Consider the following 26,187-nt stretch of genomic DNA (forward strand, 5'->3'; position numbering starts at 1 on the left):
TTCATATAAATGGAAACATGCAGTATGTGATTTTTTCTGTCAAGTTTCTGCCCCTCAGCATAATGTCTGAGATTCATCCATGTTATATATATCAGGAGATTGTTCCTTTTACTGTTGGGCAGTATTCCATTGTGTGAATACACCACAATTTATTTTTTTATTAACTTGTTGATGGATGTTTTGGTTATTTCCAGTTTGGGGCTATACTATGTGAAACTATTTTAGTTTTTAAAACCCTCATATTTTAATGAAGTTGGCTGAGTTAATAACTCTTATTCAAAAGTATTTCCCCTTATGCCTCTAAGATATTGTTCCATCACTGTCTTCCATCAGAGTTGTTGAGACGTCTGATACCATTTTAACTATTGTATTGTTTCTCTATAGGTAATATATATGGTTGTTTTTGTTTTCTCTGTAAGATTTTAGAATTTTATTTGTATCTTGAGGCTCTAAATTTCCACCAGTGTGTTCTGTGGTATATATATCCTGGGTAATTTCCTTAGCTTTCTCTTCCAATTTACTAATTCTCTCCTCAGCTGTGTTTAATCAGTTGTTTAACTCCTCTATTACCTTTTTACTTTTAATGACTATATTTTTAAATTTCTACTACTCTCTGGTTATTTTTAATCTATCTTTTAAAGAAATCATTTTATCCTTTTTTATGTTTTTAAGTGCTTTTAAATTTCTTTAATTTTAACATACTTATTTTATACTTTATATCTGACAATTTTTATTATCTGAAGCTCTTGGAAGTCTAATTGGACTATATGTTTCTGCTGGTGCTCACTTTTTGGTGGATTATTTTCATGTGTGTTTTGCAATTTTGGATTATGTGCTCCCATTTGGCATGGCTTTATCACAGAGAATTCTAGTTGGTCTGGGTTGAAGGTGTGTCCCTCCAGACAGCTTTTACATTTACTCCTTTCCAGCTGCCTATAAGTATTGTAAGCTCAAGACTGCATTTATTTTAATATATTGACTACCAGGCAGCATAAATTCAAACCCCCAAACCAGAGTCAGAACAGCAAAGTACCTTTTTTTTTAACTCATGTAGAACCCAGGCCAAATAAACTTTCTTGTTGTCTCTAGGTAGATTTTGATTATTTCACACTCTCACTGAGGGACTAATCCATCAAGTATTTTGGCTTTATGCAAGCATCTCAGTTTCAACTTCCCGCCTTACACAGGGTAAATGACTCCCACCCCCACCAACATGCCCATTAAAACCTAAGTCCCTGGCTTTTTGCAACTGGCAAACACATTCTTGTCCCTGGTCTCCTCCCCTACGTGGCCAGCTTATTGTTACTTTCTTGCAAGGGAGGCCTACAGGGAACTCAGGTAGGAATCGGAATCTGAGCCTGGAGGGGAATACCTAGCTCCCAGGAGGCTGAGTGCTCAGCCTACAGCAGATTCTGGCTGGACCTCAAAGGATGAAGCCCAAGGCTCCCTATCTGTCCACTTTTGATGCCTTCACTCATTCCATTTGTAGTGAAGTTGTCCTTTACTCCCCTCTTCCTTTCATCCTACATTGGTCTTTTGAAAACAGCTGGGCCAATTTTTACTGTGTGTCTTTCTGACTCCAGTATATTTACTGAAAAATAAATGTGTCGTTTTATACCTCTCAAACCACACACAGCAGAACCATTTGCTTAGATTTCATAGCACAAGGATATATACATTAGAGCTTCAAAGTGTCAAGATTAAAACTGGGGACTCATGGTTTATCCATCTCAGCTCACACCTCCATTCTTCAGAGTGTAGGAGCCCCTGCTCAAGCCCCAATTCTCAGAACCATGTGTCAGAGCAGTAAGCCAACCCATTTTCTGACCCACTGGGATAGCCAGTATGAAGAACAGTCCTCAACCAAGAGTCCTTGACCAAATGCCAGCCATGCGATTCACCTTAGTCAGGTGATCTTCAGCTTTTTCCTGGGGTCTAAAGCAGAGTCCCACTACCCTGCTGCCCTCCATCTGGCCTCCCTCTGGGTCCTGCTTGCTTTTAGTAGATTCATGCTCTGAGAAAATGCTTTTCTTGAGTAACCCCACTGTGTAGATGCTCTCAGGGTACCTTGCTGGGAAGCAAGTGAGAATCAGGTTCTTAAGTCAAACCCCAACCCAAGCTGCCCTTTCCAAGCTGAACTTAGCGCACTGTCTTAACAAAGCTCTTTTCCTTAGAAAGAACTTTGGAGTCAGGCAGGCCTGAGTTTGAATCCCAGTTCGGCCACTGAGCAGTAGTTATTAGGCGTGTGATTTAACCTCCTTGAGCCTTTCTCATCTGTAAAATGGAGACGGTTAAACATAGCTCAGGGCTCTTGTAAGAAAACAAGATGAAGGGTGTCTCCTGCCCAGCGCAAAGTAGAGTAGAGGCCCACAGGCGTGAGTTCCCATCTTCGTGACTTTACCAGCCAGGCCAGAAGTTTTGGCTACACAGCTGAGAGACTCCAGGTTTGAAGCCTGGGATCTGATGGCCTGTTGTGCATGTTGGGTGGGTACTGGGTGTTTGCTGCACAGAGTATTCTGCATGGGGCCAGGGGCTCTGTGGGAGCCCAGCCAGCCAAAAATGAGCTATTCCAGGCCTTGTGTACGTTGGAGGTCACAGGGACACCCACGCCCGGCCACGTCAGGTTTTGAGCATGGGTTGCTCATGGTCCTGCTGAATTTTGCAAAGGAAAGGAAAGTTCCTTTGGGCTGTGCTTTTGACCTTTGAGCGTGTTATCTTCAAAGCCATAAACCTGGTCCACTGGATTATAAAAGTAGCTCATTCTAACACGTTCACCCTGCAGCCTGCTCCTTGCCATCCAGCACACACCCACGGTAACCAAAGGCCACCACCATGACAAGGGACCAGAATGGAACCTGGGAGTTGGAGAGTAATGACAACTTTGAAGGCTTAATGAAGGCTCTGGGTAAGGGGGTTGCCAGAGGTGGGAAAGGGGGAGGAGGTGGGAAAGGGAGAGGGAGGGCACTGTGGAGCTCCCCAGACCTGTGTGCAAGCCTCACTCCTCGCTCTTTACCAGCTGTGTAATATCAGGCAAGTGACACTCATTCTCTGAGGCTCAGATTCCTCATCGGCAAGTTGGGAGCAATAATAAATGAGGTTATGTCTAGAATGTCCTTGGCGTACAGAAAAGATTCACTGAATGGGGGAGGCACACACACGCATATGTGAGGAAAGCCAGACTTGAGAGGAAAATGCAGTAGCTCCCCTGCCTTGTGATTGCCATCCCTTAGATAACAAGTTGGATCTGATATGATGCACACATGACCCCTGCATTGCTCTTTCATTAGTCTTATAGTGGAGAAGCACAAAAAAAGAGTAGATAACAAATCTCTCAGCCTAGAGAAAATCAGGCTAGGAAAGGCTTTCATCATATACATCAAACAACTCACTGCTCACCTGATTTCTGAACTAGGCTCCAAGCCAGGGGCTCCATCACCATGTGTCCCGAGTTGACTCTCCTGTGGGATCTCTTGTGGGGCTGGCAGAAAACACACAAAACCAGAGCAAGTGGACCCACAGAGGGGAGCTCACTTTTGGGGGCAGATATTATAGGCCAGGCCCCGGCAAGGAGCACCGGCTGCCTGTCCTTATTTCTGCAATGACCTCCTGATCACCTTTCTAGCTTTAGATCTCTCCGCATAGGGAGTTCCCAGCTGGAACTTCTCTACGTGAAGCATGAGAAAAAATGGCTGCGGGTGCGATCTGAGGCCCAATAATTTGGATGTGATGATGGGAAGTCTCATCAAGAATGGGAATTGTGGGTTTTTCTGTGCAATTCACTTCTAGCTTGATGACACTTCCACCGTGTCAACAAACAAGGAGAGCTCATGTGACATGTGTTGCAATTTACAGAGGTTGGAAATTTCTTCATGTACTTTAGACATGTTTACAGCACTGGATAGCTTTTTTTCCCCTCCTGGCTACAGAATGTTACCAATATACTTGGGAGAGGGGGGAGGAGACAAAAATCCCCGTATCAGAACCCTAATCCTGTCGCCCCTGCTTTTAGCACCCTGAGTGAGACTAGAAATGGAATCCTGCTTGCATATGTGAGTAAACGGGCTGGAAATGAGCTCAGAACCAGAATTCTGAACAAGATCATACAGAGGAGGAAACAAAACCAGTGGGCCAGCTGAGGCTTTCTCTCTGACGTTGACCAATATTTTAACCTTTCCGCACCAGTCTCCTCATCCACCAGATAGAGAAATAACACCAGTCTTGTTTCTCCAGATGATGTTGGTGGTTGTTTTGAATGATTGAAAGTACTTTATCAAGAGCTATTTGGTGGTTTCAAGCTTTCAGCAGTGAGCTGAACAAGCCCAACTCAGGGAATATAATAAGAAAGCAATTTTGTGTCCTTTGTTGCTTATTCTTAAATTATATAAAGTCCTATGGTGGCTTTAGGTACAAAATGGAGTCTCAGTTTAGTTTTCGGCTGTACAGGGTGGGCCCCTGGAGCCCCTCTTTCTAGTCTTAAGGTGAGAGGCAAGCACTCCTGTCACCATCCCCTATTCCTTCTGGGGGATGCCGGGATGCAGGGCACCCTGTCAGCTCTGTGCAAAAAAATCCTCTTCCTAAAAGCAGCCTTCCTCTGGACTCTTTCACACCCACTTACACCCGCCTTGTGCAGGAGGGGTGCGTGGATCGTGAATGTGATGTTTGGATGTCTCTGTCCCGGAGGTTTTGGAGGGAGTGGCCTTTCCAGTTCTCCTTGGTATCGGACACCTCTTATCTCAGAGCTACAGTCATGACTTCCAATTCAACAACTTAACTACATTGATTTCACTCTAATGAGCAAACGGGTTGACCCCTTTGTACGAGTCTCTGCAGTGGAGAGGGGTGGGCTCCCACTTTCCTGATGGAGATTAACACCATAGGGGGTGGTACTAGCTAAACCCAGAATGTGGATGTGTTTGGTGCCTCAGTTTACCCAGCTGCTGATGGCCTACAGTATCCCAGGAGCTTGCCCCAGCTTGAATCCATGAGACTCTGTGCAGAAACGACTCAGCCAGAGTCACCTTCCCACCGTGGAGATGGGACACCTGACCCCTCTCACCTGCGCATGGGGACACAAGTGGGGCAGACAGGCACTGGGACACAAGTGGGGCAGACAGGCACTGGAGACAGGTCTCAAGGGCTCAGCCAGAAGCAGCCGGGTGGGGCTGCCTCCCACAATTGAATCTGCTGAAAGCAACCCAGCAGGAACTTCCCTGGTGGCCCAGTGGTTAAGACTCCATGCTTCCAATACAGGGTACGTGGGAACTGTGCCATGTGGTGTGGCCAAAAAAAAAAAACCCAAAATGCAACCCAGCAGATCTGTACAATTTCCTCCACATCCACCCCACAAGACAGGGGTTGCTTTCCCAACACTGACAAGTCAGTGAAGCTTGTCTTCTTGCCCTTTTGAGCGCGAAGCCCTTCGCATTTGGGAAAAGCATATGTGGAGATCCTCCCAAATCCCCGGATATGGAAATATCACTAAGTATAACGCCATTCCCTGCCAAAGAGCTGTCTCTTCCTTAGATGTTAATCCCTAGCACCAGGGAGTCGGCTTTCTCTGTGGGCCTGGCGGCTGGTTCCCTAGGAAGGAGATACTCCTGTCGAGAGGTGGGTCTGGGGACAAACTGTCTTTGTTCCCAGTTGGTGACTCACTCCATCCCCCGCCTCCCCACATGACCTGGCTGCCAGCCTCAGCAATGACACATCAGGGCAACCTTTGGGTTTGCCCCAAATTTTCAAAGTCATTCGCTGTTCAGAGAATGGGTGACAAGGGTCGATTGTACCTCCTCTCCTGCCTTCTTAGATCTCGTGTTTCCTGAGGCCCTAGACTCTTTCTTGACAGTGAGGAGAGCAGCTGGTGAACTCCTCTACCCTGAGGAAGCTGTCATGCCCTGAGGTCCTCCTTCAGCTTGGATCGGGGAGTCAGGGAGTGGAGGATTGGTCTTCAATCTAAAGGGCAGACCTCTCAAAGTAAGGTCCCCGTGCTGTGAAAGAACACTTGGGGAGAGTCCATTCACTCTGCCCCGGAGTGAGACCAGCCCTGCACGTACCTGGGGAATCATTCAGCTTCTTTTCCAAAGCTTTAGACGACGCCCGTGGAAGCCAGGGACGGTGCCATTTGCAGCAGGCCCGGGCCCAGCCTCTGTTCTCAAGGAGCTCAAACTGGTGCAGAGAGTCAAGCTATAGCTGTGTACAGATTGCATTCCTGTTCTCTATTATAGTGTGATAAATCACCCCCAAAACGTGGCAGCTTGATTTTATTATACAGTGATTTTATCATTGTCTCTCATAGTTATGGGAACTGACCAGGTTCACATAGGGGGTTCTTGCTAGGAGGCTCTCATTCCATTGCAGTAGGACAGTGGCTGGGGCCAGAGCCATCTCAAAGGCTTCTTGCTCCTGTGTCTGACAGTTGGTGCTGGCCAGCCACTGAGACCTCATCTACACGTGGTGACCCATGTGGCCTGCGTTTCCTCATAGCACTCTGGTTGTGTCTAAAGAGACAGGAGGCAGCAGCTGAATGACCTTTTATAACCAAGACTCAGAAGTCACACAGCATCACTTCCGCCATATTCTATTGGTTGAAGCAGTCATGAGCCCACCCACATTCAAGGGGAAGGTACATAGACCCTGCCTCTCAAAATGTCAAAATCCTATTGTAAGAACAGCCTGTAGGATGAGAGGTGGTGGTATTGCAGCCATTAAAGAAAGTATAGTCTGCCACAGATGGGACAGTGGGTGATTCTCTCCCTTGGGCCTGAAAGGGCTATGGTGGCAATAGAACAATGGTGACCGGAAGTGTGTGCGCTGAATGGTGATGGACGGTAACTAGACTTGTGGTGGTGATCACTCTGCAGTCTATACAGATGTTGAATTATGATGTTGTACACCTGAAATGTACATAATTTTTTAAAACAGTGTGTGTGGCAGTGAGGGTGGAGGGAGCTACAATAGATGGATCATTGACGGTCTCCTGAGTACTTCTGGGTGGGGTTTTGAAGGAAGGAGAGGAGTGCTCTACACAAGGATAGAGTCAGGTCTGGACCTGTGAGCATGTGCCAAGGTCAGGCTGATGAGGATGTGGGCGGCCAAAGGAAGCAGAAGCCATATTACCAGGGAGTGAAGTGCAAGGGCGGCCGCAGGGGTAAGAAGAGGCAGAAAGGTACCAGGGCTGGATCTTGAAGCGGTGTGACACCATGTGTGACCATCACTCAAGGACATCAGGTAAGGAGAGGGTCCTGGGAAGAACTGTGTACAGAGGAGAGAAGGGCCACGAGCACACTGACAGCCAGGGCGTGAATAGATCAGCAGAGACAGTCAGAGAACTGAAGGAGGAAGTGGCTGCAGTCGTCCTGGGAAGATGCGAGAGCAGTGCCAAGGAGGGTGTCCAAGGGGTTGTCCATAGCAGGAAACTGACTAGATTTGGTAACTAAGTGGAGAAGAAGCAGGGAGTGAGCCTAAGAAATAAAACCCCACCATGTAACTTTAATCAGGAAGACAGGAATGTATAATGGAAGGCATCTGTTCCGAAAGTACTCAGGGACTTTCCTGGTGGTCCAGTGGTTAAGAATCTGCCTGCCAATGCAGGGGACACGGGTTTGAGCCCTGGTCCGGGAAGATCCCACATGCCGAGGGGCAACTAAGCCCGTGCGCCACAACTACTGAAGCCCGTGCGCCTAGAGGCTATGCTCTGCAACAGGAGAAGCCACCGCAATGAGAAGCCCGTGCACCGCAACAAAGAGTAGCCCCTTCTCGCCTCAACTAGAGAAAGCCCACGCGCAGCAATGGAGACCCAGCACAGTCAAAAATAAATAATAAATAAATAAATAAACATAAAAATACTCAGTTAACATTAAACTTAGACATATTTTAGGAAATCTTTGTTCAATAATTTGTAACCATTAGGAAAAATCCAGTTCTCTTAATTCACAAAAGAAGGTGGGGATCATCTTCTATGAAGAGCATCTTTTCATTGAAATCAACATGTACAGATTTAAAAGAACAGTGGCGGGGCTTCCCTGGTGGCGCAGTGGTTGAGAATCTGCCTGCTAATGCAGGGGACACGGGTTCGAGCCCTGGTCTGGGAGGATCCCACATGCCGTGGAGCAACTAGGCCCGTGAGCCACAACTACTGAGCCTGCACGTCTGGAGCCTGTGCTCTGCAACGAGAGGCCACAATAGTGAGAGGCCCGCACACCGCGATGAAGAGTGGCCCGCGCTTGCCACAACTAGAGAAAGCCCTCGCACAGAAACGAAGACCCAACGCAACCAAAAAATAAATAAATAAACAAATGTGGGGTTTAAAAAAAAAAAAGAAAAGAATTTAAAATTAATCAATACAATCATAACTAGCATGTAGGTCAAATAATAAAAAGAAAAAAAAATAAAGAGCAGTGGCTACTGCAAAAAGTCCTAGTGGGTCTCTGGAAAATTCTACCAGGAAAGCGGTAACCTTAGAGGCTGAAGTCAAGCAGCTGTCACCTGAGTGGTCTTCGCTGGGAAATCTTTCCTAATTACCCACGACGTTCAAAAGCCTGTCCTGACTGTAAGGGGCCAAAGTGTAACATCAGAGGTGAGCGCATGCACAAAACATTCTCAGGCCATGATAAGATCGTGCTAGCGTGAGCTTTCTCTACATTGTGTCGTTTAATTAATTCAGTTTCAACAAATGCCTTGAGCCCCTATGACATGCCAGGAAGAGCTCTAGGCATTGGTGAAGCGGTGGTAAATGAGGCAACACGTTCCCTGACCTTGCGGAGTGGGCACGCTAGTGGGAGAGAGACAGGGTAATAGTTTAAGACTATCTGGGTAGAGGTAAGTGCTTTAAAGAAAATAAAAAGGAATTCTTGGGTGGAGAGTGATGGGTGGTCAGGGAAGGTTGTCTGAGGAGGTGACATTGGAGCCGAGGCTTGAATGCTGTGAAGTGTTGTTCCGGGCACAGGGCACAGCAAAGGCTGGTGTGTTGGGCGTGTGGTGAGCCCAGGGGTAGGTCAGGCCTTATGATGGGCAGACTTAATCCATCTTATTCATATTCTTTAAGGTTCGCTATGACTACAGCGTGAAGAATGAATCACAGGAGGGCAAGACTAGAAACACGGAGGCCCATTAAGGAAGCTTCTGTGTTGTTCAGGCAAGAAATGTTGATGGTTGGTTTAGGGTGGTGCCCAGGGCTGGAGAAGAGAGGACAGATTCAGTGTATATTTTGATGGTAAAGCTGACAGGGCTTGCAGATAAAAATGAAGCGAGAGGAAATGGAAGAAATGAAGATGGCCCCCAGGCTTGGGCCTGAATAGCTGGGAAGGCTGTGACCCTATCAGCTGACATGGGGAAGACATGGCAGGGAGTGAGTTTGGACAGGGGTGCCAGACAGGCGGGAATGCGTTAAGAATTCTGGTTTACATCTTTTGATTACAGATGCCCATTACCCATCCAAGTGGAGTATTAAAATTGGCATGTTGATATAAGATCTAGAGCTTAGGGTAGAGCCAGGGATAGAGCCAAAGGAATGCTTGCCATTTTAAGGAGTGAGGAACCTGAAGGTCAGGGAAGTGAAGGAACTTCCCTGGGATCACTTGTGGCTGGAAACTGGTGTTGCTCAGAGAGGAGCCTGGTCTGCCTGCTTCTAACCCCCAAGCACTTGCCATAGCTTGGTTCCAGGTGCAGGTGCTAAGCGTGGGGTTAGGGGAGGGGGAGCTTCGTGCTGAGCAAAGTTCATCAGGATGGGGGCCTCCGAAGCAGGCAGGCAGGACCCTCAGATACATTGCAAGAGGGTCACTCGGAGTCCCTGGGTAAAAATGAATGAATGAATACATGAATGAATGAATGAATGAGTGAATGTCTGATGAGCCAACGAGGAGTTAATTTCACGGCATTTGGATTCCTGCCAGTGCTCACAAGTCAATAAAGTTAGACCCTGGCCAAAGACTTTGCTTGTGTGGCCTCTAGTTGGACTTTCAAACAGGGACAGTGCTGTAGGTGGGAAAAGCCCAGGTGAAGATAAGTTTGGTCCCTTCCTATGGGTCTCCCCTGGCGTGTAGTGGCAGCTTCTCCTCCTCGACCCCCATCCCAATGGTGCAGACTAGATTATGGGGGGGGGGAGGTGAAAAGTACAAGGGGAGCAGGGAGGCACCCCAGGGTCTCCAGCCTGCCTCCGCTGGCTAGGGAAGGGTTTGAATGCATTTGGAGGTGTCCCTGAGGGTAAGAGAGAAGGAGGCAGGAAGGGGCAAGGACAGTTCCTCTTTCCGTGGATTATCTGGGGAGGAAATGACATGGAAAGACGGAGAAGACTGCTCTTCCACTCTGCTTCTCACAGTGCCCGAGTGCTGAGGGTTTGTGAATTGAGGAGTTCAGGTTCGAAGCCCATGGAAGCTGCACTTCGAATGGGTTCCAGTTTTCATAGGATGAAAATGGGTGTATTTCTGCTCTTTAATTGACAAATCGCGTCTACCCTTTTAGGCTACAACTTTAGCTTTTTCCACAAGCATATTACAAAGCATTTTAATGTTGAGTAGCATACTCATATTTCAACTTTATGGCCTGCATTGTTCAAAATGCAGTTATGAAAAGTATGCTTTAATAAAGTCACTTCAGTGTTTTCGTTTTTTCTTCTGCAGCAGCTATAAGCCGTATATATTATTCAGAAAGAGCTTGCCTTTGTACGTTTTCCTCTGAGATAGAAATTCATTTCACCTGGCTATAAATCAGGCTCGGAGATACCTTTAATCCAGAAAAGCAGATGAAACATATTTGATAACCCTGGTGTTCAAACACCATACCAGGAGAATAATTTTCCCTGCAAAGTACAAAGAGTAAGTGTTTTTGTAGTCTGTGTGTGTATGCCTGTGTATTCTACAGCTGCAGTTAAACGTTTCCTTTTGATTAGAAATATCACAAATCCACCAACAGAATGTTTGGCTTCCTTCCCTGGGGTGGAGCAGAGGTGACATGATTAACTAGCCTGCGCCCACGGTGAAGGGTAGCCAAGAGGCCAAGCCATTTTTCAACCCAGAGAAGAAGCAATGTTCGATTCAATTTGCATAGAGCCCCTAGCAAGATTCCCCGGCTCTGGTCCGAAAGACTGACTGGGAGTGGTGTTTCCAGGACAAACCTCTTCTCTTGGCAGTAGACATTTTTAGCTGTGATCTACCTCTCTGGGCAGCCGGGGACAAGCAGTAATTTCCATTTGGGGAGACTTAAACACAATGTGTTTTAGTGGTGGACGAGAAACAGAATGCGTTTGTAGGCAAATTGCCAGGAGTGCTGTCCTAGCTGGGCAACTCTGAACCAGCCACTTCAATTCTCTGGGCTTTGATTTCCACATCTGTGGAGTGAAAATAGACTTGCTCTCTGAAGACCACTTAAATTTAGACTTCTAAATTTCTCTGTCATTCCCAATTCTTCCTTAGTACAGTTGACCCTTGAACAACAGTGGGGGCGGAGGCAGCAGCGGTGTGTTAGGGGAGAGCCCTGCTCTCCGTGCAGTCAAAACTCTGCGTGTAACTTACGGTTGGCCCTCCGTATATATGTGGTTCCTCCGTATCCGTGGTTCTGCACCCATGGATTTAACCAACCGCAGATGGTGTAGTTCTGCAATTACTATTGAAAACAATCCACATGTAAGTGGACCCGTGCAGTTCAAACCCGTGTCTTTCAAGGGTCAACTGCAGTTTTGCCTGGTGCCCTCCCCTCCGTTTCATCTGGTCAACTCATGACCTGTGGTTTTCTTTCCTCAACTCCTAACTGTGTCTCCAGCAGGGTTTAGCACAGCCTAACCTTCTCCTCACTCAGCACAGAGGGCTAGCGGAGGAACTAGAGTCGTTTCTACCCTTTGGTCAACCTATGGAATGAGGAAACCAGTCCATATGCCAAAAAAGGTTTGGCCAGGCTGGATTAAACGCCCATGGGACAGGCCAGGGCTATGTGACGAGGGAGGGGTAGATCAGCCCATTCTGTTTCTTCAGAGTCCAGGACACTTGGGCTGCGTGGAGTGGCAGATGGCTGTGGAGATGCATAAACATGACCTGAATATTTCACCCTGGACTGAATGCCGATCTGACCACTGTTTGACCAGAGGGCAAAAGGCCAAGGAGTGGAGGCCAATGTGCATCAAATACCCCCCAGCTCCTCGGCACTGTGTAAAGCGTTTTTGCCATTATTTTAACTGAATCCTTACATCAATAACCCTATGAGATAAGCTTTCTTTTCCCCATTTTACAGTGAGAAACAGGCTCAGAAAGGGAAAGTGACTTCTCTGAGGTCACAAAGCTGGGAGATCAGAGACAGGATTTACGCCTGGATCTGACCCTCACTCTTTTATGCAAGAAGTTCTAAACTTCGGCATGCACAGAATCGCTTGGAAGGCTTGTAAAAACAAGAGGGGCTCAACCCCCGTAGGTCTAGGGTGGATCCCAGAATTTACATTTCTAAGAGGGTCCCACGTGCTGTGGCGGCTGCCAGCCCAGGGGCCTCACTTTGAGAACCACCGTCCTAGACCGTGATGCCCACGTTAACCAAACCATAAGTATCTCTTGAGCTCCTACTGTGTGAGCAGCCCTGGGCCTGGTTCTATGGGGACACGGGAGCAAAGAGACAACATCATCCTTGAACTCACAGAGCTGAGACTTGGAGAAAAAAATAATAAACCCCATGAAAGAGAGGAAAATGCCAGGTAGTACCTCCTGCGGGTTAAACCCTGGGCCTGGAAAGCAGGTGAGGAAGGAGGTAAGAACAAACAGACCACGCTAGAGCAGACAAGGCTGGGGCTGGGAGGAGAGGGGCAGGGATTCAGGGACCAGGTGTGCAGGGAGCATCTGGAAAAATGCAGGGGGCTCCGAGGAAGCTGGCTTATGAGATCAGGGGGTTGATTATGATGCTGTCAGCAGCCACCAGCCACTGGGCAGATCTCTTCACAAACGCCATCAAATTTCATCCTCAAAACAGCCTGATGCAATTAGTAATAACTCTACTTATAGCTACTGGCTCTCTGCTGCTTCCAGATCTGGACCCTAGTGTCCAGCGATGGAGCTGAAGTTAGATGTCACCTGACTCTTTAGGCTGTGTTTCTGGGGCAGAAGGAGAGGAACACGAATTGGAGTGTAACACGTTAGCCTCTGCCTAGCGCAAGCACGTGTTTATACCGACTAGAATGCAGAGAACATTCTTTTGCGGCTTTTCGCAGCTTTAAGGAAGGATTCATTGTGAAGTCAGATATAGTTGACCACTTGGTCCTGTCTAGTCTTCTCCTCTCCAAACAGGCCAGCAGTTGCCTTAAAGGGAGAAAAATTAAACAAGGGGTATTACCATAATTTCAGGGACCAGATGACAGAGGTAAATGCCTCAGAAAGGGGTTTGTCAAACTTTCCTGTCTTATGTTCTGTGGAACCCTGGCCAGCTGGAGATGCCACCACGGAGGGTTCTCCAGCCACCTAAGACTGGGAAAGGCTGCATCTTCTGTCCTGCTCTTGGAGTTACAAAGCATTTTTCCCAGATTAAAATCTCTGTGAAATTCTTCAGTAAAGAAAGCGGTCAGCCTGTCTTGGTTTTAATTGCTCATTTCTCAAACTTAGCTGATCATGAGCTCCCCTTTAAAACAAATTTTTGACCACCAGTCTTTTATAGGCTGAGTCCATGGCAAGTACAGTGGGGCACCCTGGGCTCTATGAATGCTGGCCTAGATGCCTAGGAGGGTTCACAGCAGCAGAGAGAGCATTTATCTACCCCCATGCCCTGGGGCCTGCAGGCTGTGTGGCTTTGACCTGCCCCTATACAATCTTTTTTTTTTTTCAGTATGCGGGCCTCTCACTGTTGTGGCCTCTCCCGTTGCGGAGCACAGGGTCCAGACGCGCAGGCTCAGCGGCCATGGCTCACGGGCGCAGCCGCTCCGCGGCATGTGGGATCTTCCCGGACCGGGGCACGAACCCACGTCCCCTGCATCGGCAGGCGGACTCTCAACCACTGTGCCACCAGGGAAGCCCCCGGTACAATTTCATATGCCACAAAGCTGAAGCTATCAGAAAATGTCCAGCGTTGGAACGTGGTTGCTCCAGCTTGAATTCTTGTAGAGCCCTAAGCCTAGAAAACAATTGCTGTCTAGTGGGGGCAGTGTACATGAGCCCTGGAGAACATAAGCTGCCCCAAACAGAGAGGGCTCATCCAGCTGCATCCAGAAGCCCCTGTGGCTCCAGGGGAAACGTAGAGTCAGCAGCTGCTGGTATCTTGGGCAGCCACTGGAAGTGCACAAACTGGGGTGGTCTGACATGATGGGACGGGTCAGCCCAGAGCTTGTGGAGCACGGTGCTGGCCCTGGAGCCAGGCCATCCTGGGTTCAATTACCACCTCTACTGCTTCCTCACTATACAGTCGAGGGCAAATGACACAGCCTCTCTGAGCCAGGCTCTTCACTGGTAAAATGGAGAATAACATAGTACTTATCTCGTGGGTTTCTTGGGAGAATGAAGTGAGAGAATCTTCCCAAGGGAGGTTCCACTATGGGACAGCATTCCTGGTTGGTTAAAAGGCATGTCTTAACTATCACCCCAAATACTACCAAAGGTCCACACAGCATGGCCCCCAGAGTCACCTTACCTAAAACTTAGCTCCTAAGTTCCCCCATAAAATTCTTTACCTCTCTGCTTCTACCTTGGTTACCTAAACTGAGAACCTCTGTTTTCACCTCCCAGCTTGATCTTCCACACATCCTTCCAATAATCAAACCCTTGTGATTGCTTTCTACCTGTGTAATCTTAGACAAGTCACTTAACCTCTCTGGGCCTCCGCGTCATCGCCTATACCATGAGGGATTTTGGCGAGCAAAAGGACCTCAGTCCTTGTCTTCTTTGAGGAAAGAATTCAACAAACAGACCACGATTGTAAAGTGGGCACAGAGTTTATTAGAAGCACAGTACGTGTGGGAGAGCACACAAGCAGTTTACTTAGGGCAGAAGCAAGTTACACACTCGAAGGAGAAGGGTGGGGCGTCCTTGGGAGTGAGGGGCACGCAGTAGGGGCAGCTTAGGTCGTTAACATGGGGTTAATCTTCTGGGGCTTAGATGAGGGTGACTCCCCTTTTCCTCCCCTATGATTGTGTCATCGGCAGTTCCTCATTTGGACTTCCACCAGGCACCATTCTGAAACCTTCCCCTGAGCACCTAAGCGAAACCCACAGGGGTGGGGTGGGGTCAAGATGGCAATGCTAATGATATTATAATGATATTACAATACAGCCAGGGTTACTAGAGGGCGACTTGAGACCCCCCTCTGTGCATGTGTGGGGCTGAGAAGTCCTCTCTGAAGGCAAAAATGGGGAGGCTGCCAGTGGGCTCCTTTGCCTTTCATCCAGTCATCAGCCACCTGTGTGTTTTTATTGCACAGGCTCCACGGTTTTCATGGGCAGAGTTTCTTGCTCAGATGCTACAGTTTCCGTTTTGGATGCCATTCCTCCATGTGTCCTGGCCTCGTTAATTGCAAAACAAGGAGGTGGCTTTGCCTTCTCCCTAATACCTATGCATGAAGAGGCTGTGCTTGGGCCCAACCTTGAGTTTTCCTGCCTCAAGAGGAGTAGGTGCTTAAACAGTAGCTTTCAAATCTCTTAAACCATTGAAGTCTTTCTCCAAACAGCCCCCTGAGAGGAAATCCAAGGTTTAAAACCACCCAGAGAGTCAGGGTCTGAGATGAGGCCCAGAGATCTGTAGTTTTTACATCTTCCCAGGTGATTCTGATGGGCAGCCATCGGTGAATTCTTAGACCAGGCAAGTTCTCAACCGATAGTAGCAAACAAGAGTTGAACAAAGCACTGGCGTGCGTACACCAGCTCAGGCCAACTTGAACCTATTTCTCTTTTCAACTTAGGATACAGGTATATAATCCTTTTCCCTTCTGGGTTGCCTGTTATTACTTGAAATTATTCCCTGACTTTATACAATTTAGAGTCCAAAAGACCAGCCAAGGTCCTTCCTGGATTCTGCTGTGGTCCAAGCATCCAGCTTGGACCTCTTCTTCTTGGTCCTTTAGGAGAAGGAAGGTGATAATGACCAAAGAGGGATTCAGGAAGAAATGTGTCAGAAGGGAAATGGGGAAAGAGGGTGAGGGAAGTGATGCTTGGCTACCAGGGAAGGACAGCAGAAGGGGTGGGGATGCGACCATCGGAGATGTTCATTCTCTGAATTGAAAGCGTCTCCATGAACTGTTGGTAACTGCTGGTCTCACTCATGCGCACACTAGTATTTATCCCCCACCAGATAGCACACAGTGTGAAGTTTAATCACCTACTACCATAGAGATGAGGCTGGAATTCTCAGAGAAACAGCCCTCAGTGAATCTGAACTGTTCTTACTTTTGAAGTCGTTATTACCTTGGGTTATGAGCGAATCAATCTCAGTGTTTTTTGAAATCTTCCAGGTAAACTTTCTTAAAAAAAAAAATTAAAGATTTATATTGGCATCCGAAGATATCTGGAGAATTCACAGGCATAAAGGAGGTCAAAGGTCAAGTATGATTTGGCTGGAGACAAAAGGCTTAATGATGTTTGTAGCCAGGGTAGAAATGTAGCAGTTCCAGTATTATCCTGTTTCTACGTCATTTCTATAGGACAGTGACATTTTAGCTTGGGTGACATTTTATGCACAATCAGAGGTTAACAGGAGGTGGGCTCAGCACTTAGCTTAGGAAATGAGACACTCTATTGAAGGGCATGTTCCCTTTTACTTACAAATGGTCTCTCAGAAACGAATAAGATTTTCTTTAAAATATCAAGGCAAAGAAACAGATGTAAATGGAGTAGATGCAGCAAAACCTTGACAGTTGTTGAATCTGCATGATGGGTGTACCGGGTTCCTTGTACTCTCCCCTCTACTTTGGTTTGTTTGAAAGCTTTCATAATAAACATATAAACAATGATTCATCTTTTCCTTAAAAACAACAAAAGAAATGTCTGAGCAAGTGTTTATTAAGTGTCTGAAATATGCCTAAGCTGCGCTGGGGCCATGACTGAGGCAGAACCTCCCCCAGATCTGCTGTAAAAATGGAAGTTTGTAGGTATTCTTCCCTTCAGTGGGCGTGAACAAAAGATCCACCTTTACCCAGGATCTAGACTGGTTATTTTTAAACAGTCTTTTTCCTTTTAAACCATGAAGTCTTCTGTTCAGCAAACTCTTAGGAGGAAACCAATATGTCAAATAGATAGAAGGGAGCTGCTGGGAGGGCAGGGGCATGTGCGTGTGTATATGTAGGCGTGTGCGTGTACATATGTGTATGTGCGCATGGGTGTGCACACACGCACACTGGGGAGTTGCAGCTCAGGGGTGCTACCTCCCCTCCCACCAGGGCTCCCGAGGAGATGCCCAGGGACCCTGGGTTTCCCGACCGTTGACTGAGATGCCCAAACTGGCCGTGTGCAAGACAGCTCTCGTTCCCCACTTGGGCAAAGAATGTGGCCGGCCTGAGATCTGCATCTCTGGTCCTGTTTGGCCTTGTTAAAGAAATCAATGCGTCTGGCTGAGCACATCATAACCTCCACCCCTCCCTTTGCCCACAGATATTGATTTTGCCACCCGCAAGATCGCCATCCATCTGGCTCAGACGAAGATCATTGAGCAAGACGGTGATAACTTCAAGACGAAAACCAACAGCACGTTCCGAAACTACAACTTGGATTTCACAGTCGGGGTGGAGTTTGACGAGTACACGAAGGGCCTGGACAACCGGAATGTTAAGGTACTGACCAGAGTGGAGTTTTCCTCCGCACGGTCTTGGCGCAGGGGCTGGCTGTTTAGCTGCACAATGAAAAAATGACAGAAACGACCTGGGAGGCGTCAGGAGAGGGGGACCAGAATGGACTTAATGATGCTGGCAATAAGCAAGCATTGAAAGCTTAGTGGGAAGAAGCAGGCTGGCTTCTGCGTGTAGCTTATAAGCCAAGGAGGGATTAAAGGATGCTGACCTCTCCAGGAGCCAGGGTAGGAGGCCAACTCATACGCTAACATGGGCCTGGCAGGCAAAGCAAAGGGGCCAGGTGGGCTCATAGGGAAGGACGTGACGGTGCCGGCAGGATAGCATAGCTTCATCCTGGGAGCAGCTCCTCAGCAGCAGACAGTCACTGCCATGGAGGACTGAGGCCTCATGTTGCTAGAATTTTTTTTTCTTTTCAGGAGCTGTTCAACATTCATAGGTTCTTATATGAAATATCTCAATTTTAGATGATTCCAACTGATTTAATTTTTTTTTTAGAAAAATGCAATGCAAATCACACAAAAAATCAGTAGACTAGATAAAGTCAGGCTTTCTCCAATCCTAGAAACCCAGATAAATCTCTGGCAAGCTTATGGCTTCAGTCTCAGCCTCACCTTAACTCTCAGGACATAATCGAGGAAATCCTCCATGCATCAGAAGGCACACTTCTAGCCGCTTGAAGCTTTTGGATGTAGGGAGGCCCCTAAAATGAGCAGAGAACTCTGAGTGCAGAGTGGGGAGTTATCTCCAAGCCCGAGAACTGGAGTCTGCAGAGTAGGCAGGCCCTCATCCAAGGGGCTCTTTGTGAATAAGGCAGAGGTTGGTAGCAGCGGGGAGAAGTAGGGCAGTGGTGGGAAAGGCGGGGCCATCGGCAGGTCCCCTCTCCTCCTGCATCACCTGGTGGTATCACAGCCCAGTGACTGATTGTTGCACTGTCCACATTCACGCTCAGTGTGAACATCTTTGGTTTTCCAAATCCAATTACACCTGGGCAGTCCCAACAACAGAAATGGGGGGAAAATCCAATCTCAGCCGCATTTAAGGATTCCCGCACCCAAATCTTAGCATCTATACAAGAACGCCGGGGACTGCACGGTCCAGTGCAAGCCCATGTGGTTTATACAGGAGTGGACAGCTTGAGCCCTTGTGGCACCCACTCCCTCTGTGCCAACGCAGCCACCAAGACCTCTGCCTTGGCTCCCAAGCTGAGGAGGGCCGGGCTGAGATTCCTGTGCCCAGGTATCCGTGCTCTCAAGCCTGCAGAGGGCCACCCTCTCAGAGCACCACAACGAAGCAGGGCCCTCCACCCTGCCCTTCCCCTTTCCCCATGAGCCCCACTCCCCCCAGAGCCCCACTCTTCTCTGGTGCTTCCAGGAGTTCCTTCCAAGTCGAAGTCTCAACTCTTCCCCCAAAGCTCTGGCTGCTCTCCCGGGGTGGGGAGGAAAAGCTGTCATCATTCTTTGGGGATGATTCTAAAGCCAAAAGAGCAGGACACATTTTATTTCTCAATCAAGTTGTCCTGCCACATTGATCATCTCAGCCAATGAGTCAGGGTTGAATGACGTTTGGGCTCCTTGAAAAGAAAAGTGGGAAATGGAAAGCCCTTTGGAAATGCTTCCATCAAACCAGTCTTGGCAGGAGACGCTAAGCTCCCGAGCTCCGGAACGGCCCCTTGTAGAATTCCGCCCCGAGGAGTTGCTGGATCGACAAGCTTTTCTGAGCTGTGTGGCTGCGAGGCCAATTCATCAGACACCAGAAATGATAGGAAAATTTGTCTCAGAATTTTTGCAACCCTCTGCTGTTCTAACCTAATCAGTTCCAAATGATCCATTTTCCCCGTGCTTCTCAGTTTGGGGCGTGGGCTATTGAAAAGCAGGCCTGTCCTCTCTGACTCATTTTTTATCACCTTTGATGGTGGAGAACTCACTCTTACTGAAATAAGTCATGTCCTTTTGGCCCTTCCTGACCCTTAAAGGGTTCCATCTGTTAACACCTAGGCTTCTGCCTCTCCCTTCCATGCTCTGTCCTCTCTGAGTGCCATCCTCTCTCCAGGATCGGCTCTTAGCCCTGCAGAAAGAGATAATCCCCTTTCTCACTTCTGGTGTCTGCTTTGCCTGCAGCAAAAAGCCAGGGCTAATAACACACACACACACACACACACACACACACACACACACACACACACACACACACGAGACTGAGAAGTACTCAGACAGAATTTGCCCAGCCTCCAGCAAAGGGCTGTTCCCATGAGAATAACAACACAGAGAAGGTGCCCTTGGCACTACCTTCTTCCTGTGACTTGACTGCAACCCTTTAGCTGGAGAGGCACGGCAGGGAGTGGGTGAGTCTATCTCTCTGATTAATTTCTGTTGCCCACCCTTGGTGGCACACCCCAGTGCACAAAAATCTTGCGTCTGTGTGCACGTGTGCACTTGCGTGTGCGTGTAGTGCTCCTCTACTCTTGTTCTCCAGGACTCCACTTCTTAACTCCTTGGTCACCCTCACGGGCCCCTCTGAAAGAGGGGAGACAGATATTCATTCAATCAACATGCATTAGGTGTCCTTGATGTGTAAGACCATATGGGCTGGGGGATTGGAAGACACAGACCTTGCCCAAATAGAAGATGTGAGTCCTTTCTCGTCTACGTGGGAGGGATCTCTGGAATATTCCAGACAACATCTCGCTTCCAGAAGAGGAAAGAGAACAACCTATGAATTAAGCTTCTCTAAGACATTCGAAACTGTGAGGCTTAAGATGGTCCTAAAGGAGGAGGAGACATGTTTTCTTTAGAAAACATGTAGAATTTTACTTTTAAATTAATTTGGGGAATATTAATACATATGCATGCTTTTAAAAAAAATTAAACACTAAAAAGTGAAACTTCCTTCCTATCCTGGCCCCCAGCTCCTTAGTTCCCTCCCCAAGGGACAATTACTATTAAGGGTTTTTTTTTGCCTCCTTGGAGAGAACGTGTACAAACATATGCATGCATCCCCACTGCTCCTTTCTTTTAAGCACATGGCCCTCCTCCTTGCTTTTTTAACTTAAACTATACACTATGGAGACTGCTCTTCTCTGTAAGTGCGGAACTGCCTTCTCCTTTCAAGGGCTACGGAGGGGGAGGAACCACACCGTATTTAACCAGTCGCCACTGATGCAATTTATGAGGTTTCCAGGCCTTTGCTGTAACAAACAACGCTGTGATGGGCTGAAGAGTAAAATAAGGAGGAATAAAATTGTACCTAAAATATATAATACGGTCAAGGTCAAATATTGCTTTAGAAACAGGTAGACTTAACAATCTGTAGAAAACAGATATCTACCAAAAAACAGACCTGAAGTGAATTTAAAAAAAAACCAAAAACACAGGTTCGTTTATCACCAACTGGGTTTGCAAGATAGGGAGGAAAATAAACGCCTGGTCCTTAGCATAATATTGTTCATAGAGGTGTAATATGGTTTGCACATACTTGGAAGAAAACCAACTCACATCAGGATCATCCCCGAGAAAGGGCAGCACCAAGACACCACCACTGCCTGGATGGGAATGATACCGTCAACCTCACATGCAAGCCTAATGTGGGCACAGAGGTGGGTGGCCTTGAAGGACCACTTAGGGATAGTACACATCGTCCCTTGGCAGGTACTAAGACAGGAGGAAGAGGAACTGGGGCAGGGTGTGAAATTTGTAAATATGTAAATTTAGTAAGAGGGGTTAGAGCCTCTTGTGGTTCAGCCTCTTGTGGCTTCTCCAACCTGCTGGTCAACTCGGCCTGGTTGTCCAGCACAAGCTCTGCATCTCTGCTGCCTTCCCTGTGCTAATTGATCAGCATTGCTGCCTGGAGGAAACCCAGGACCAGGAGAAGGTCCATCTCCCGGTTCTGGCTTTGGAGCCATATGTGCAGCCCCCTGCTAACTAGGTAGCTTCCCTGCCTTTATTATTGTCCTACGGTGGGCAGTCCTCACAATGTGTTTCCTGTAGGGAAAATTCTCAGAAGTAAAATTTCTAGGTCAAAGAGTATACACAATGTTATATTTTGAAAGGTAATGTAAAATTGCCCTGCAAAAAGATTCATACCGATTTATATATGCACCAGCCCTGTGTGAGGGTCCATGCTTCTCTGTACCCCCTCCAACCCAGCGTGTTATTAGACTCTTTGATCTTTGACCACAGGATGAATTGTATCTGAAAAACAAACAGACTTAACTTGCATTTCTCTTGTTATAAGTGAGGTTGAATATATTTTCTTATGTTTAAAAGCCATCTGCTAGGGTGTTTTGTTTTGTTTTGTTTATCCTTGTAAGCTGTTGGGTTGGTGTCCTGTGTTGAAATTCCTATTAGGTTAATGATCTTTTCCTTATTGATGTACAGGTGTCCTTTGTATGTAAGGAAATCAGGTCTTTGTCTGATATGTGTTACAATTATTTTTCCAGTTTGTTATTCACCTATTGACTTTGAGGTATCTTTCCCTTCCAGAAATTTTACTTTGTGACATAGTTCAATTCATCTTTTCCCCCACCGATTTGGAATGCTGTCTTTACCATATGGTAAAATGGAAGAGTAGAAGTCTTTCAAAGAGAACAGAACCGGCCAAGAGAAGTCGGTCTGGCTAGAATGAAGGGCGTATGTGCAAATGAGGCTGGTGGGATGCTGGTGTGGCTGTGGCTGAGAGCTCTGCTCTGGGGACGGAGCAGAAGCCCAGGAATGGCTGCAGGAAATGCAACTGCAGGTTTACATGCGTTCAGTCCCCATCAAGACCATACATTTGATTTGCCTGGAAACCTCTCATTACAGACTCTGATCACCTGGGAAGGTGATACCCTCGTGTGCGTGCAGAAGGGGGAAAAGAAGAACCGAGGCTGGAAGCAGTGGGTCGAGGGGGACAAGCTGCACCTGGTAAGTCCCCAGCTCCCCTCCACTCTGCTTATGCCAACCGCCAGTTCACCCAGCCAGGCGCTTTGACGAGAAAAAATGGCCTCGCCCTCCTCCCCTAAGCTCCAGCCAAATGCGTGTGGTCAAATGCGTGAGCCATTCCCATCTGGCTCAGGGGACTCCAGGAGGAAAGCTATATGGCTGTTTCTGTGAACGGCTGAAATTAAAAGGAAAGTTCAAGATGCTGAGTTAGGAAGCCGAGATCCAAGGAGCAGTACAGGGAACCTGTCAAAGGTCAGCCGGGGAGAAATGCGAGGCACAGAGTTAAGATGCCCTGGAGGAGGGTGAGACCGGGCCTCCTCAGTGATGTGAGCCTAGGAAGGAGAGGGGTTGCCGTGGGCTCTGGATGCATGGGAGCGGGTTGCACTGGGAACTGCCTGTAGACCGCAGGCACTGGCCTCACATCCTAAGCTATGTCCACCTGATCCCAAAATATTTTAGTTTAATTTGACACCGGAACAGAGCAGTTGGAATAAATTATTTCTGATTTCCTTGTATAAATTATATCCATCTACATAGCTTAATTTTTCACTCTTCAGTCTTTAAGGCAAGTGATTTGTCCAACATTCAATAGTGAAAGATCTTTCCCTCCTTCATGCATTCAGTCACTCGTTTGTTAAATGAATGGCTCATTTAATGGATGGCTCTTTATTCATTCACCTGTGGAGTCAAGCAGGTACCTGGCTCTAGTGTCAGTATTCATGTCACAGGGTGCCCTTCAGAGCCAGCCTTGCCTCACCTGAGTTCTTTATTTCAGAGACAACGTCAACTGGTGATAAATGGGAAGCAGTCACTGTTTTCCATCGACAGTTTTCCCTACCTGCTCCGGTTTGGAAGGTGGATTTTTTTAATTGTAGTACAAACCCCAGCTGTCCCTGTGGCTAAGCCAGGGGATTCATCATCAACTGCAATGATTTTTGTGGTCGTTCCCACACTCGTGTTTTTCCTCTCCTCCCTCAAAGGGTCACGAGGCGCAGATAAGGCCTGGGGGCTCCCTCTGTCCAGAGGAAAGGCAGCATCTTGTCTGCCCAGGCAGGCCTGGGGGAGCCCTTCCGCAGCCCATGCCCTGTCATTGCCTGTGCTGCCACCAACCAACGTTCTCATCACCAGAGGCCAGAAAATCCCCAGGGTGCAGGGACAGCTCACCAGGCGCTTGCCTTCCAAATGCTCCCCACTAGATCTTGCCCTTCTTTGTGGCTTTGCTGCCTTTTATAAATTAAGCGATGTTGCTTTAATCACGAGAGTAGGAGAAATCCTGCTCAAGAGGATAATTTCTTTGCATTTTTCATTTTTATAGTTGTTCAAGCTCAATTCAAGTGTCAAAATCAAATTACTGCTACCTGCAGGGCACGCCAGCTGATTGGGTCTCTGAGAGGCTCTTTGCGCAGAATGACTGAGTGTCCTCTTTATTCCGGCTCCTCCCCCACCCCAACTCACAGACACCCAGAGGGCTGGGGGTGGGCGGAAGGAAGGCCTGGCTTGTTAGTCACTCACCTGCTTCTGATGTTGCAGGAGCTGACGTGCGGCGACCAGGTGTGCCGTCAAGTGTTCAAGAAGAAGTGATGGCCGTGAGAAGTGGACCCCTAGTCCCCAGCTTCCCCAGAGCCTCTCGAGGAGCCCCAGGTCTCCAGATGACCCCTCCCAAGTCTCGCCTTTGCTCACCACAGCCTCAAATGACCCTCAAAAGCACGCGCTCCATGCTCCCCGTGAAGAGCTCTCTGCTGGTTTGGGGGAGCAGCCGCAGGAACCCCCTACTCCCGATAGAGCCCATGGAGGCACCTGGATGGGTTTTAAACAGAACGAGTATGTAACAGTGACAGACATAGTCAGCCTTCCTTGAAAACTGGCATTAAACGAGAAAACAAAAATCACTCCCATACTTTGAAACCCTTCCATCTATTCCCCTTTATTTCTAGAACTGTCACTTTTATCCGCGAGCAGAAGAGGTCATTGCCTGCATGGTGGTTTTCTGTGCAGCTTTTGTTGTTTAGTTTTCAGTTTAGTTTAGCTTCGTTTCTTTGTCGTTAGTTTGGGTGTAGGGGTTGTTTTACCTGGAAGCACTCTCTGGCCAGCACAACGTATCCCCTGCTAATTCGTGGACATTGCCTATTGGAGATTCTTTCCTATGGGTAGCACATTTATTTCTCCAAGGTCCTATTTTAGGAAGCATATGCTTTCCAGTTTGTACTTCCCCTTAAGCAGCCTGAGTGACTCTAACCTCTAAAGGCCTCTGCAGGTCTGCAGTATCATCTGCTTTTGGTCCAGGCCAGTCCTTTGCCCTTCAGCCCTGGGCAGACTTTCACCCCTGCAGAGGGGTCACCAAGCTCTGCCAGGTAGCCTTAGTTCAAGCCCTGTGCTCCACTTCTTAGCTGGGTGACCATAGGCACATCATTGGGACTCTCTATCCTTGTTGATGTCTTCTATAAAATGGAGGAGACAAAAATAGCATCTCCTCCACTGGGATGGGTCTCTGTGAGGATTAAGGGAGTTAACACGTACAGAGTGCTTGGAACAGGACCTGGTACGTGGTGAGGGCTCAGTCCCTGCTAGCTCTGGTCATTGTGTGGATCTGCCCCCTCCACCACTTTTGGGGTCCAGATGAGTGGATGCTCAGTAGCAGTAGGTCAACACCTCCGAGACTTCCTGCTGCTTCCAGAACATTAGGTGCGTTACTCCGAGGAAGCACTGTATTTTCCTGCTGGATACGCAAATGGAATAGTGCACCTGGAACAGGAGAGTAGTTAATAGGGACGGATTTATGGTGGATCCTTCATGGGGTCCTGAGAAGGCACTGCAGGTCAGAGCCATCTCTGTATCCTTCTGTAGCAGAGCCTGGAATCCCACCATTAGACAAGCACTGCCTTTGAAAGGTAGGTTCATGCCAGGAGGGATAGCAGGTGGTATTAGCACCCTCTGGTATGACTTTTTTTTTTTTTTTTTTGTGGTACGCATGCCTCTCACTGTCATGGCCTCTCCCGTTGCGGAGCACAGGCTCCGGACACGCAGGCTCAGCGGCCATGGCTCACGGGCCCAGCCGCTCCGCGGCATGTGGGATCCTTCCGGACCGGGGCACGAACCCGTGTCCCCTGCATCGGCAGGCGGACTCTCAACCACTGCGCCTCCAGGGAAGCCCTCTGGTATAATTTGAATGATCACTGATCCTGAACATCCTAAAAGGAGAGAAAGGCTGTCAGCTGCCCACGTGACCCGGGGCCAGCCTTCGCTCAAGTGCTTGTGACAGGCGGCCGCGACGTGGACCTCCTGGCAGGCCGTGCTCTCCAGCAACCATTGCCATGTCCAAGAAAGTGCCTGGTGGGGCCTCATGCTGGCTGAGGACCTAGGGGTGGTGTGGTCCTCTCTCAGGTGCCGGGGAGGGCGAGCCTCCTGAGGAGTTGCAGGCCCGTCTCCTGGGGCAGACCAGGGACCAAGTGGAGGGACTGGTGAAGTGGGCCCCTTGTCCCCAGCTTCCCCAGAGCCTCTCAAGGAGCCCCATGTCTCCAGATGACCCCTCCCAAGTCTTGCCTTT

The 26,187-nt window shown here is 48.1% G+C and overlaps 1 protein-coding gene across 1 annotated transcript; it reads left to right on the forward strand.

The window, feature by feature from the left end:
- The first annotated feature begins 2,832 nt into the window (after positions 1 to 2,832).
- RBP2 (retinol binding protein 2) lies at positions 2,833 to 24,452 on the forward strand. Its single transcript, XM_060149167.1, has 4 exons — positions 2,833 to 2,905; positions 17,531 to 17,709; positions 22,524 to 22,625; positions 24,174 to 24,452. The coding sequence occupies exons 1-4, from the start codon at positions 2,833 to 2,835 to the stop codon at positions 24,222 to 24,224; spliced, it is 405 nt and encodes a 134-aa protein (XP_060005150.1). The 3' UTR covers positions 24,225 to 24,452.
- Positions 24,453 to 26,187: the final 1,735 nt, after the last annotated feature.

The sequence above is a fragment of the Lagenorhynchus albirostris genome, chromosome 5 (assembly GCF_949774975.1).
Source record: "Lagenorhynchus albirostris chromosome 5, mLagAlb1.1, whole genome shotgun sequence".
In the NCBI taxonomy this organism is placed as follows: Eukaryota; Metazoa; Chordata; class Mammalia; order Artiodactyla; family Delphinidae; genus Lagenorhynchus; species Lagenorhynchus albirostris.

What these genes read in the sequence shown, in the direction of transcription:
- RBP2 (XM_060149167.1), top strand. Translation starts at nt 2,833, where the DNA reads ATGACAAGGGACCAGAATGGAACCTGGGAGTTGGAGAGTAATGACAAC. An exon ending in AGGCTTAATGAAGGCTCTGG is followed by an intron (nt 2,906 to 17,530) that starts GTAAGGGGGTTG and finishes CTTTGCCCACAG; the next exon opens with ATATTGATTTTGCCACCCGC. An exon ending in AGGGGGACAAGCTGCACCTG is followed by an intron (nt 22,626 to 24,173) that starts GTAAGTCCCCAG and finishes CTGATGTTGCAG; the next exon opens with GAGCTGACGTGCGGCGACCA.